The 13,094-nt window shown below is 43.9% G+C and overlaps 5 protein-coding genes across 5 annotated transcripts; 3 read left to right on the top strand and 2 right to left on the bottom strand.

Moving 5' to 3' along the window:
• Positions 1-697: 697 nt before the first annotated feature.
• On the top strand, positions 698-3,450 carry O0I10_005110 (uncharacterized protein; the record flags this gene model as incomplete). The annotated part of the gene is made up of 11 exons (XM_058485158.1): positions 698-717; positions 807-948; positions 1,018-1,184; positions 1,249-1,364; positions 1,439-1,504; positions 1,585-1,715; positions 1,802-2,105; positions 2,173-2,224; positions 2,288-2,368; positions 2,587-2,841; positions 2,904-3,450. 11 exons carry the CDS (start codon positions 698-700, stop codon positions 3,448-3,450), a joined length of 1,881 nt encoding a protein of 626 aa, XP_058343985.1.
• A 1,190-nt stretch (positions 3,451-4,640) lies between these two features.
• On the top strand, positions 4,641-5,249 carry O0I10_005109 (uncharacterized protein; the record flags this gene model as incomplete). The annotated part of the gene is made up of 1 exon (XM_058485157.1): positions 4,641-5,249. One exon carries the CDS (start codon positions 4,641-4,643, stop codon positions 5,247-5,249), a length of 609 nt encoding a protein of 202 aa, XP_058343984.1.
• Positions 5,250-5,801: 552 nt separating this feature from the next.
• On the bottom strand, positions 5,802-7,401 carry O0I10_005108 (uncharacterized protein; the record flags this gene model as incomplete). The annotated part of the gene is made up of 4 exons (XM_058485156.1): positions 5,802-6,363; positions 6,435-6,890; positions 6,949-7,090; positions 7,152-7,401. The coding sequence occupies 4 exons, from the start codon at positions 7,399-7,401 to the stop codon at positions 5,802-5,804; spliced, it is 1,410 nt and encodes a 469-aa protein (XP_058343983.1).
• Positions 7,402-8,771: 1,370 nt separating this feature from the next.
• O0I10_005107 (uncharacterized protein) lies at positions 8,772-10,693 on the top strand (the record flags this gene model as incomplete). The annotated part of the gene is made up of 6 exons (XM_058485155.1): positions 8,772-9,116; positions 9,175-9,323; positions 9,381-9,468; positions 9,537-9,681; positions 9,752-10,281; positions 10,346-10,693. 6 exons carry the CDS (start codon positions 8,772-8,774, stop codon positions 10,691-10,693), a joined length of 1,605 nt encoding a protein of 534 aa, XP_058343982.1.
• Positions 10,694-11,287: 594 nt separating this feature from the next.
• Positions 11,288-13,002, bottom strand: O0I10_005106 (uncharacterized protein; the record flags this gene model as incomplete). The annotated part of the gene is made up of 6 exons (XM_058485154.1): positions 11,288-11,484; positions 11,546-11,896; positions 11,954-12,302; positions 12,363-12,485; positions 12,539-12,808; positions 12,865-13,002. The coding sequence occupies 6 exons, from the start codon at positions 13,000-13,002 to the stop codon at positions 11,288-11,290; spliced, it is 1,428 nt and encodes a 475-aa protein (XP_058343981.1).
• Between the last annotated feature and the right edge of the window lie 92 nt (positions 13,003-13,094).

The following is a 13,094-nucleotide window of genomic DNA, read 5'->3' as shown; positions in this document are numbered from 1 at the left end:
TGTTGAATGCATGGTACCGTATCAGGCTATCATCACGATACCCAATCTATTGATCCAATATTGCTCTAATTCATTCATTCTTCTTGTCGCGTTCATTGTCAAAGGAGAGCAAAGTAGGACAACTACGAAGCTATGTGTGATTGCGTTGTTGTGGTCGAAAGAGGAGAAAGAATCGGGAGAGAAACGGGGACAATGCAGGAAAATAAGGGGGTTTACAAAAGAGAGAGAGACACGCACAGGGAAGATCTGTCATTAAGGAGAAAGAGAGAGAGAGAAAAAGCGCCATACGGAATCATACGCTGCCATTGATACAGTTATCTTCAATCATCAGTCATCCCAAGGGCAAGAATAAAGAGGGAGAAATATAACGTGGTATGTATGTACGTATGTAGGTGCTGGTGATATTGATAGAGTAGAGTTGATTGTCGTCGTACCTTTTTTTTTGCCAACAACAAATACAATATGAGAAAGGGGGATTGTGTAAGTAGCCGCCAATTTAGCTTTTCTTTCCTTCTTCCCCTTTTCCTGTTTCCTTTGAACACACATCTCTCATATCAACCATTGTCTTTCCTTTGCAAAATTATATCCCAAGGAGAACACCTTTTATTGTCAACGTCTCATTCCACGCCCATTACTACCACTACCACCACTACTATTATCACCCACCCACCCACCACGTGTAACGAATCAACTCCCAATGTCAGGCACAATGTTACGGTAAGCGACTTGTCACCACATTCATTCACCACCATGGGACTCATTGTCTTGGATGGGGGTCGCCAATGTCAACTCTTTTATGCTTCAAGTTCCACAGCCAGCCCACCTACAAATGCTCCGCATGACATCAATGCCAGCCGTAACAGCAACAACAGCATACCCAAGTTCTTCTTTCCACATGGAAAACCTCTTCCAGTCGCCGAACAAGAACGCAAGCTACGCAAGGTGGTCGTAAGTGGATGATTCATTTGACACAGCAGCATTGTATATTCATCACTCTCTCTTTCTCTCACTACTCAGATCATTGCAAATCACCTCTTTGGTCAGCAACCCTATATACTCGAATCCCAATTTGTATCCATCACTCGAGCATGTGGACTTCCTCGATATATGAACATTGCTCTTTTTCGTCGTATTGATTCCTTACATCAACGAGAAGAACGTATCTCCTTTGATCATTTTGTAAGGTAACGTCGTCTTTGAATGCAACAACCTGCATCACACTTAACAATCCCAATGATACAATAATAGCGGCTGGTCCCAACTATCACAAGATCGATTCGACGATGTATCATTGTTCTTTAATATTCTACGAAAACCTGGCTGTGCCTGGCTATTACCTGAAGACTTTCTACCTGTACTTGAAGGTAAAACGAGGAGGGTGGTGGTGGTGGAGAAAAGAAAAATCATGCAACTGATGATGCTACCTACTTTCACACAGACATTGTATTACATCATCCAGGCTTACGCTTTTTAGCTGATAACCCCATGTTTCAAGAGCGTTACAGTGAGTCTTGTGTGACATGTGATTCATCATCCCGCAGGCCCATCCTGAGACACTCATTTTATTGTTGTTTCGTGTGCTAGTTGAAACCGTCATTTGTCGCTTGTACTACGAAGCACGCTGCCCCAGTGGCAAGATGACCATGGTCCAATTCCGCCGTAGCAATTTCGTGCAGATGATCCATTCACTTGGTCCCAATGTCGACTTGAATAGCGTAAGTAGCATCATCCTTTTGTTTTCTACTACGACTCTTTTTATGATACTCACACGACGACATGATACGATCCATATCTCTTCTAGACTCGAGATTGTTTCTCTTACAAGCATTTCTACGTCCTTTATTGCAAGTTTTGGACATTGGACGATGACCATGATTTGATCATCTCTGAGGAGGATCTAGCAAAATACAATCAAGGTGCATTGGCTCCAAGTGCCATACAGCGTATCATGCAATGTGGAAGGATTGCAGCTTTTGCTCGAGATCCCGGTGCATCGACATCATCATCATCATCTCCAGCAACCCTATCATGTGAGGCCACCATGGAGGAAGATCAAGTACAACAACAATCTACTACCATCACCTTGACTTATCTCGACTATATATGTAAGTATTGATGTTGCATGAATCACGTGTTGATAAACATGATGGCTGACCTTGTTTTATCATTCAGGGTTCTTGCTGTCAGAAGTTGACAAAGCAACACCTATGGCTATTGAATATTGGTAAGGATCATTGGGATTGGTGACCAAGGGTGATCTTGATGGACTTATTTGTGATCATGTCAGGTTTCGATGCTTGGATACAGATGGGGATGGTATACTTTCTGCATATGAATTGGAGCAATTCTGGAGGGAACAGGAAGCAAGGTTAGTGTATACATTGTAAACATTGGATACAAAGGGGGCATGTTAATAATGCCAAAATCGTTTATGCATGTAGACAACGCTTCTTTGGGGTACCTGAGGATGACCAAATCCAATTCCAAAACATATTGTGTCAAATGTAGGTTGTTGTGTATGTGCTATGATGCTCCATGTTCGCTCGAGAGAAAAAGACTCAATGATCTATTCTTTCTTCTTTCCAGGAACGATTTAATCCAACCACGAGTGCGAGGCCAATTCCGACTACAAGATCTTAAACGCAATGGTTTCTTGGCAGAAAGGTTCTTTGACACCTTTCTCAACTTTGATCGGTTTCAGATTCATGAGTCTTACCAAGGATCCATTCGAGCCAAGCGAAAGGAGGAAATGGAACGACGTCAACGCATCCATGATGGTGAATTAATCGAGGAATCTTTATTGCCCATCTTTGATGATAGCTTGGGATTTTTCATGATAAGGTAAGAGTGTAGGCATCGGTGAAGAAGATGACACATTTATGCTCATTAAATGATCACAAAAGTGATTGGTGGGAATATGCCGAAATTGAATACCAGCAATTATTGTTGAGCGAACAAGGAGATATGATATGCGATGAGGATGACGAAGAAGAGGAAAACGATGATACCGGCTCGTTTGAAGATGATGAGGAGGAGGATGAAGAAGATGCGAGTCAATTGGAAGAAGCTTGTAGTACAAGTGATCATGACAGTGACACAAGCGCACCAACAACACCTACCAAAGACCCCATCACTGGTGCCTCGCTTCATCAATGGAAACAAGATTCAGTATCAAACACGAGTAGCAGCACCACAATGGTACAACCATCCACAAATACTTCTGAACAACGACAACAGCAACCCCAGGACCCAACAACCGCTCAAGTATGGCTATGGCAACCAAACACGAAAGCGGCGGGGACTACAGCACCTGCAGCAGCAGTAAATGATGACGAGATGGAAAATGAAGAACAAGGCGAAGATCGTGCAGCTGAATGGGTATGGCTGATTTCATCCTCTCATCATCACCACCAACACCTGACAAATGCTCCTCCTCATTCCACTTCTTAGACAATAGAGTAGTAATAGTAGTAGTAGTAGTATTCGTCACCTTGCTTAGTATCTAGTACTTTAATCACCACCACTCTGAAAACGTGGATTCCTTTTTTATCATCTTGTGATGTTGTACAAATGAAACAGATGCTACGAATCCATGACGTGAATCGAGTCTTATTTCCCTTGATGGACTTTTCCCCCAACGTATTCGTCCCCCATAGTTAGGTCATGTTAAAAAATCTGAAGCCGCTATAGATGAGTGACAGCAGGGGGGCGCCCGGTCCAAGTAACATGCCAGAATGGGGGATATTGCATGTGGCTACTATTACTATTACCATCAAAGTGTATGGGGCCCAAGTAAACACAAACATCACCACCACCACCACAAGTGGGTTTTTCGGGAATACTTGGTTTGGCTGCTGCTGCTGCTGTGGGATGAATGAATAAGACGTTAGCCAACCAAAAATGCAAAACTCTTTTTGATGGACAAAAAAGGGACACACATTGATATTCCTTTCCGCCGTATGTATATTATCGAACGCTGGGTCCATTGTATAAAAAAGAGGTCACTTGCAGTAGCAGATGATCAACATCATCGTTGTTATTTGCTACCACTCACCCGAGCCGTGTTTGTCCTATTCTCACATGTTTGTTTTTTACTTCCTCTGAGACGCACACACACACACACACACACACACACGCTCTCTCCTGGTATAGCTTATTACAAAGTAGTCTCTATTGTCGATCCTATAGGGTTGACGGAGAAATTGATAGGAGAGAAAATATGGTGATGCATGTTCCAAGTGAGGCGTAGGCTGGGTTCAGCTGGTGCTGAAAGAGTGGCTTGATTGTCAGAAGCCAACCAAAACCTCAGCCTTGTTCTTTTTCCTCTTCACGCGGTCCATCCCGTACTTGCAATTCCAGTCGCCGCCTCACGAGCTTTTTTTTTCTTCTCACTATAATACGGGGTGTGTTTTCTCGATCCCCCTCCCCTTTTTTCTCTTTGATATATAATCCTTTTCTACACTTAATTCATCAACCCCTTTCCTCCCTTCTTTATTATACCTACCGTTTCACACATTCTATGAATTCCATACACGACGTAATACTCGACCTCAGCATATAACCAACGCAACAACAACAGCATACACACAACTACGCAGATCATCTCCCCTCTCTATCTCTCTCATACGCACTTTAAAGAAATGCCTTTAGCTGCACTACAACACGTCCCTGCACAAACTACGGTCGACACTGGAAGGCGGTGGCGCAAAGGTCTTGCCGTTTTTGCTCGTCGTTTTCGTAACCATGGCCCTACATCAACAGCACACTGCTCACGAATGGCTATGGCTGCAGCAACAGAAAAGGTGGTTTGGAGTAGACCTCCTGACGTAAAGTGTGAAGATTTAACGGCACGTGAGTTTGCGCAGTTGGCAGGTATCAAGATCAAGGATGAGAATGAAGACAACATGTTATCGACTATCACCACAGCAACTGCACCCCCTCCCTTGATGTCCGTCAACAATCAATCCACCACTTGTACTTCACTTTCATCTGATTCTCGGCAACAACAACCTCGTATATGGGATTCTGATTTTTGGTGTTGCCAACAACAACAACAACAGGAGGCTCATGATGAGGATGATGAGGATGCCAAGCATTTGCCAGTACCCAATGTTATCAAAAAAGGTCGCTTCCGCATTGTTGTGGGCCAAGCTAACGATATTGAAGATGACCGATCCGTTGCATCTTTGCCAGTAATGACACGTCCTCCACCACCTGTGCTCGAGTGGAAACGAAAACGATCTTCGTAAACAATGTCTGGTGCTTTTTTTTATCCTTCATTCCTTTCCTTTCAACACACAAAATGACATACAATCTACGCCCTGTGACAAAATCAACAAACAGCATCGATTATACCCAAGCACTTGACAACCACCAACCTTTTCATTTGCATCCTTCACTCTCATTTTGAAATGAGTGAGTGAATGGCACCGGTTTGCCACCCAACAAAAACCTGTCTCAATCAACATTCTCAAGGAGAAAGCCTAATACTATTACTACCACCCTCTCATCATCTAGCTTTCTTTTTTTTCTCCTTATGCATGTACTATTATGTCTTGTTATGTACCTTTTTCATCGTCCATCTGTATAAATACAATCAGAGACAGTAGCCTGTAATAAACAACAAACAAACAAATCATGCATGGGAGATCATTCTGAATAAGGATGTTTCTCCTTTGCCCAGCCACATACATACATCCCTTTAGTAATGTTGTCAATCAATCAATCTAGGGGTAAAATGATGTGTCTCACAATGAAACAATGTCATTTATGTACATGCATGATGCTATTTACAACAATCTCTAAAGAGAATGAAAGAGGGGTTGTAATTCTTCCAGGGCAACGCCTTTGGTTTCGGGTATAAAGCAAACACCAATGATGGATGTTGCTGTACATGCAGCAAAAAAGAAAAAGACACCTGCCACTGAGCGTGATAGAAATATGGGGACACCATAACCAATGAGAGTTGAATACACCCAGCTTAAGCCATAAACCACCGCTAGGCCGAGTGCTCGGCATCGTGTACTAAAGATTTCTGCTGGATAGACAAACGTGCCAACACCCCACGTGGCTGCAAAGGCGGCGATGAAAACGTAGATTGAAAAGATAATTATCCAAAGAGCTGCTGTGGATGGAGGATCATCACCACCACCATGTGCAAATACAACCCCCACGGTAAATAAGCTAATGCTCATCACGGCACTTCCCCAAAGGAATAATCGTCGTCGACCCAAATGATCAATCCACCATCCTAAGGATATCGCCGTGGCTATCAGTGATACTATCCCACTGCCAGCTGTAGCTGCAATCGATGATGATACATTCGTCAATCCCGCTGCAATAAAAATTTGAGGTGCATAATACCTATTGTGTGCTTTGTGTGAGAGAGAGAGATCAAGCATGCCTTGCATATATACAACAACACAACACTTTACCATACTGCAGCTGTGCCTGTCATGGAAGTGGCAGTGACAATAAACACGCTGATCCAAAATTGATAACGATGCACGGGCCCCCACATCAAATCCGTCAGAGTTGCCTTTTCTGTAGAGTCGATCATGCTGATTTCTTTTTGGATCGAGTCGTATTCCGCGATTGAGCCATGGAGGTCTTTTAGCGTTGCAAGAGCTTGTTGGATACGCCCTTGGGTAATCAAGAATCGAGGCGATAGGGGCATAGGCAACATGCAAGAGATAAACACAAGGCTAACAAAACATTGCAACAGGTATGGCGTACGCCAACACCAATCAGTGCTCGTCATCAGATAGCTGGTTCCAAACGTGACAAAGTAACCGGCAACTTGTCCCATGATGCTCATCAACGTAAAGAAGCTCATGAGTCGTCCGCGGACTTGGGGTGGTGCAATCTCCACTTGATAGATCGGAATGGCACTATGTATTCAAATCCACCAAATCAATCATCCACTTTTCATTATTATGGTTGACTTACTTTGACATGAGACCCGCTGCTCCTCCTGCAAGCATACGACCCACCAATACAAGTGACAAATTGGATCCCACGGCAATGCACAAATTACCCATGCAAAAAAGCCAGCTGGCGTGGATGATGGTATATTTACGACCCCAACGATCTACAACAACAATCAACCTTTACCCCCTTATTAACACCCATAATGATGATAGGCACTATACCACAAAAGTAACCGGATGAAAAGGAGCCTATAGCTGCCATCATGAGATAGGTTGCCAAGAAACTTCCTTCAAGGTATTCCGATGAGGAGGAGGATGGTGGGTGTTCATTTGTAAAGAAACGTTGCCGAAAAGGTGCCATAGTGAGCACACCTCCTGTAGCACCAGTATCAAATCCACAAAGAAAGCCTCCAATGGCAGCCACCATGGATGAAAGGTAAGCGCCTTTTGAGGAGGTGTGGTCATGAACCATAGCGCATAGAGAGTAGTCAATCAACCGTGATAAGTAAGTAAGTAAGTAGTGGGTGAAAAGGAGAGAGGAGAGAGAAAAAGAAAAAAAAGTCAGCAGAACAAGTAAGCCATCTTTTGTTCCTGACCAATATTAATGCCAATCCCATTCTAGTTGCGGGGAAACATCGGGGGAGAGGCGGTAGATCAACCATACAACAACCACAACAGCTTGTTCTTTAACTCGACGTTGTTTTATTAACAATGCTGCATCTCTTACTTATGGATGGGACAAATGATTTGGGGGCGGGGGGAGGATTAAGTGGATATGAACACATTCAACACCATATTGCGTCAGCGTTTACAATACAAAGGATGCTGCTGGGAACATACACGGCATGAAGTAGCCCACCCCGATCTTGTACCTTTTGTCCGCTTCTACTTTCTTTGTCGGTTCAACACTCCCATTCACGCATTGCTTGCCATTCACTATTATTGGTCATTTGAACAACAATAAACAGCCTCCATTGAACACGATCGACCTACCTGTTGCTTTGTTTGGGTCATTTTGCAACCCGTTGACAGCACACTGCCAATCGTAACACCAATGCTCACAACAGCCGTCTTGGTCATGTCAACGTCCCATCGTATGTATGTGTTCTGGTGATGCAACAACAACAACAACTTGCTTTGTGGTCGACTTGAACAACAACAACTCGTACTTCATTTGAGGGATGGCTGCATACAACGTGTGATGAGGTTCACGTGATCAATACCTCTGGTGATCATCGTATTCAATATCGACTAAGCAGCTTGAGTGACGATCCAGAAGCATGACGTGAGTAAAGTAAGCAAGCCTATCAGCTGATATCATTACTCACAATGAACAACATTTGTTACATACACAATGACAGGAGCATCCGATGATGCTGTCAACTACTGCACTTTGGACAAGCAAAAAAAAGGAGCTAGGGATGATGTGGATGATGCAAATATATGCGACTCTATTGGCAACAACCATCGGAACTTTATCGATACGGCGTCGTCTTGTACTACAAGTGGGGCTTTTGCATGATCGATTGTTGTGGATGATTGATGGATGATAAGACCAAGCCAAGCCATGTTATGTATTCGACAGCATGTTTTCCTTCAATAGGATGGTGACTTTTGGTAAGCACTGATTTCCCATTTGTATCCTTGGTGACGGCGTGAGGAGAGGTTGTTGTGATGGTAGTTTGGTGTGGCGACTCTATACAACATCCCGCGAGTGCTAAAAATTTCCTATTTTGCGTATAGAGCGGGATCTTGGAAGAATGACTGAGCGGTGTTGGTTGCTTGACGACTTGCGTGTCTCTTTTTCTCTCTTTTCACACACACACACACACTCAACTACGTATGCCTACTTTATTCAGAACAGCTGCAGCAGCAACGGCTGTTTTGGCGTTGGCGGGAACCTCCTATGCAGAGCCTGCTGGTGCTTTTATCCAACAACAAATCGATGGCTTAACCGATACTTGGCGTCAGGCCCATGATGTTGTCGAGGAAGGTATCAAGGATTGGTGGTCGCTTCCCTCCAAAGACTCTATTGAAGATATCGCCAAGGATTGGTGGCCCTTCCCCATTGGAGAACAAGATGAGGAACGTGCTGATGGCTTCCTCAAGGCTTTCACTCATCCAGCTTTCCCCGAGTATTCGATGCGTTACAAGTATCCCGATCTCTGCGACTCGAGTGTAAAGCAGGTGCGTGCGTGTACATGAATCGGAAAATCTATATCGCATCTACTCACACTTTATATAGATTAGCGGTTACCTCGATGTTGACTCGGATAAGCATTTCTTCTTTTGGTTCTTTGAGTCTCGCAACAAGCCTGAAGAAGATCCTCTCGTCCTATGGCTCAATGGTGGTCCAGGATGCTCTTCATTGACTGGTCTATTTGCGGAATTGGGGTGAGTAAACATGAAACACGTTTTATATTCTCACAAGACTCATGTCATTTTCCATAGCCCCTGCATGGTGAATGAAGCAGGTGATGACACTATCCTCAATGAGTACTCCTGGAATAAGAACTCAAGCATCATTTTCTTGGATCAGGTATGCATAGATAAGAGTTGCATGAATAATGAATGTACATTAACTCATAACTATGATTGCATTTATAGCCATTGAATGTCGGCTATTCTTATGGCAATGGTGGTGCTCGTAACTCGATTGCTGCTGCCAAGGATGTGTATGCCTTCCTTCAATTGTTCTTTAAAGAATTCTCACAATACTCGACACTCGACTTCCACATTGCCGGTGAATCATGTGAGTTTACACACACCAATTTCCTTTTATGCAAAAGAAATACGTCATCAACTTACGCAATGATATGCAGATGCTGGTCATTACATCCCAGCCATTGGTGGTGAGCTGAACCGCAACAACAAGGGCAGCTACAGCTTCAACACTGCAAGCTTGACTGAATATGCATCCACGCTCGCCAAGATCAACCTAAAGTCGTTGATCATTGGTAATGGTTTGGTCGATCCTTTGATACAATACAAGTACTATTCCAAGATGGCATGCGAAAACTCATACGGCCCTGTGCTTGATCAATCCACGTGCAACAGCATGGATCGCCAATACCCTGCTTGCAAGACCTTGATCGAGAACTGCTACAGCTCGCAAAATGTCTTTTCGTGTCTCCCAGCAGCCATGAAGTGCAACAAGGATCAAATCCAACCTTATCAGGCAACTGGCATGAATCCCTATGATGTTCGCAAGGAATGCACTGGTGGCAATTTGTGTTATGACATTCTTGGCAGTGTCCAAAAATACCTCAACCGCCCCGAAGTGATGAAGGCTATTGGTGCCCAAGTTGACAAGTATGAAAGCTGCAACATGGCTATCAACTTCCAATTCAACGTGAGTCTATATAGTGTGTGTGCCTTTCTATGCATAGATGCTGATATGGGATATGTTGTTGTAGATGGCTGGTGATTGGATGCGTCCCTATGTGAATGAAGTAGCTCCTCTTTTGGAAGATGGCATTCGTATCCTTATCTACGCTGGTGATGCCGACTATATCTGTAACTGGATGGGCAACAAGGCATGGACCATTGCCTTGCCCTGGAGTGGCCATGAAGAATTTGCTGCTGCCGAGGACACTGAATGGATCTCAACTACTGCTGGTGAACAAGGTGGTGAATTGCGTCGCACCAAGGATGGCCGATTTGCTTTCTTGCGTGTCTTTGACTCGGGCCACATGGTTCCTATGGATCGTGGTGATTATGCCATCGACATGTTGAATGATTGGTTGCACGAGAAGCTCGCTTAAATGAAATTCAAGTAGTTCGTTCATTAAAGAGTATCTTTGATATCACTACCTTCCCTTGTCTAATGCTTGCGTGTATAAAGAAGCTGTGGTTTTACAATAGGAGGAGATCTAGTACTGATAAGAAGGTATCAGGAATTTGAGCTCTGCATTGGAAACAACGTCTATTGACAAGGTTAATGGTAACACATGACATGGTGAAATGCATAATAACATCGATCCAAGCAATGCATGTATTGTGCTACGATCAACGTTGCCTGCAAAGAAAAAGTTGTCAGTGTCAGGTGTCGCCGTTAGAATCATTCCACCCATGTGCATCGGTGCTTTAATATCAGCGCTAGCATCCGTGTTATCATTGCATGCATGATCGATGCACATGTATGGTTTTTCAAAATGTTCGTGAATAATGCAAGGATGCACAAAATGTCATTGAGCAATGCATAAAAAACATAGCTTTTGTATTACAAGGAGCAACCAATCTCGAATTTTATTGGCAACCCGGATGAATTATTACAGGACACGGTGGTGGTACCCGAGACGGATAGGCACCCCGATGGAGGATTAATGTGATGACAATAAGCGAGGAGTAAGGTACAATTAAAAGACATAGGGAATAAAGATGTAAGGGACGCGTTCACAGTAGCGATCCCAATCCTTGCCATACTTCTTAGCACAGCGTTCCATATCACGAGATACACGATGGATAAGGACAACGATGAAGAAGCAGACGTAAAAGTAAGGCAAGAACGAGCCAAAACCAGTGATCAAACCCCAAGACATGGCCATACACAAGTCTATAACCACATTGAATGAGTATTCCAATACATGTTCCTATCCTGATCCTAACACACTTACCAGCAGTGTAGTGAGGCTTACGCACGATACCCCACCAGCCTGATGTCAAAAGCAAGTTGCCATGTTCGGTCTTGATGTAGGAGGGGTTCTTAATATGACCCCAAGGCAATTGAGGGAAGGCGTTACGGGTCATGAAGGAGCCATTTTGTTCCATACGGAAACGGTTCTTTTGCGAGTTGCCAGTGTCAAAGACATAGTAGCCACCCAACAAGAGGCAGAACAAAAAGATGGTGTATGGCAACGAGTGAGTGATAGGAGTGCCATGAGCAAATTGATAGTTGATCAAGTAAATGGATGCATAGCAGTAGGTGAAAGGAACACCAGCCATGTTCCAGAAAATGAGCATGAAACCTGTTTGCCATTTGGGTTAGATCACTGCTACTAGCGGAGACATCACAATCAACTCACCATCCTTTTCGTAAAACATGTCCCACGAGGTAGGAATGCACTCTTCACCCTTTTGGCACGCGTTGACATACAAAAAGTGAGCGAGAACCATAAATGCTTGGGGAGCAGAGATTTGACCCGTGAGCTCATATTGCTTCAAAAGGCACGACACCGAAATGTAAAAGAGAACAGGCCATGGGACACGGGTTTCAGCCCACATCTTGAGATCAACAGGGCCAATACGGGGGTTCAAAGGTGCGCCCATAAAGTAATCGTAGAAAAAGTTACCAGACATACGGTGTTGAGTGCCATTGATGATGCTGCAAATGTAAACAAGAGTAGTCATGGTGAAGCCCCAGATGATAGCAACCTATAATATCGTCTGTGCGTCAGTGTTTTTGTGCCACTCACGCATGCTTATTTTACTTACACTCATAATGGGTGCGAAGTTGTCAACGATTTCGGTAAGGCGGAAGATGCCAGTGACATGGACAACAGCCGAAACAACCAAAGTGAGGTACCATGCTGACAAACCATTGCAAACATAAGGAAGCTGCATCCAAGTCAGATTTCATGTACCCATACCATATCCTTTCTTCCACTTACGCGTTTGCCCTTCAAAGAAGGAATGGGGAGACCATGAACAACAGGACCAGGCATGATGTAAGCGAGGATGAATGAAAACAAGACATAGCCCATGTAAATCTTGGTAGCCTTGATGGTGGGCAACACCGCAGGGATACCCTTCTCGACGATTTCGGTGGCAAACCATTCCTTGATGCCTTCAACGGTGAACTCACTTGGGAAGAAAAAGTGACCCTCGTGCAAAGTAAGCGACATGGCAAAGTAGCACATCATCATAGGGAAGCCAATCATCTATCATTGACATGTAAATACATATATGCATACTCTCTAGAAGCGTTGTCATATACCATTCCAACAACACCGAAAGGACCACCAAATTCATAGACGATCTCGTTATCGATTTTTACGTCGAGCTTTGTGAAATCCGATCTGAAAAGAGGGACGCCGTTACTGTTGACGGCTGGCTTGGTGTCGTCCTTTGCCATTGTATAAGGTGAGAAAAGGGTAAAAGAAGAGACAACAAACTTTTGTTCTAGTGAAAATAAACGTGGTCCTTATATAAGACTCAGTGACACAA

Source organism: Lichtheimia ornata (assembly GCF_029851405.1).
Source record: "Lichtheimia ornata isolate CBS 291.66 chromosome Unknown scaffold00020, whole genome shotgun sequence".
In the NCBI taxonomy this organism is placed as follows: Eukaryota; Fungi; Mucoromycota; class Mucoromycetes; order Mucorales; family Lichtheimiaceae; genus Lichtheimia; species Lichtheimia ornata.
Note: the sequence above shows the minus strand (reverse complement) of the source record. Positions and strands in the feature narration are given on the sequence as shown.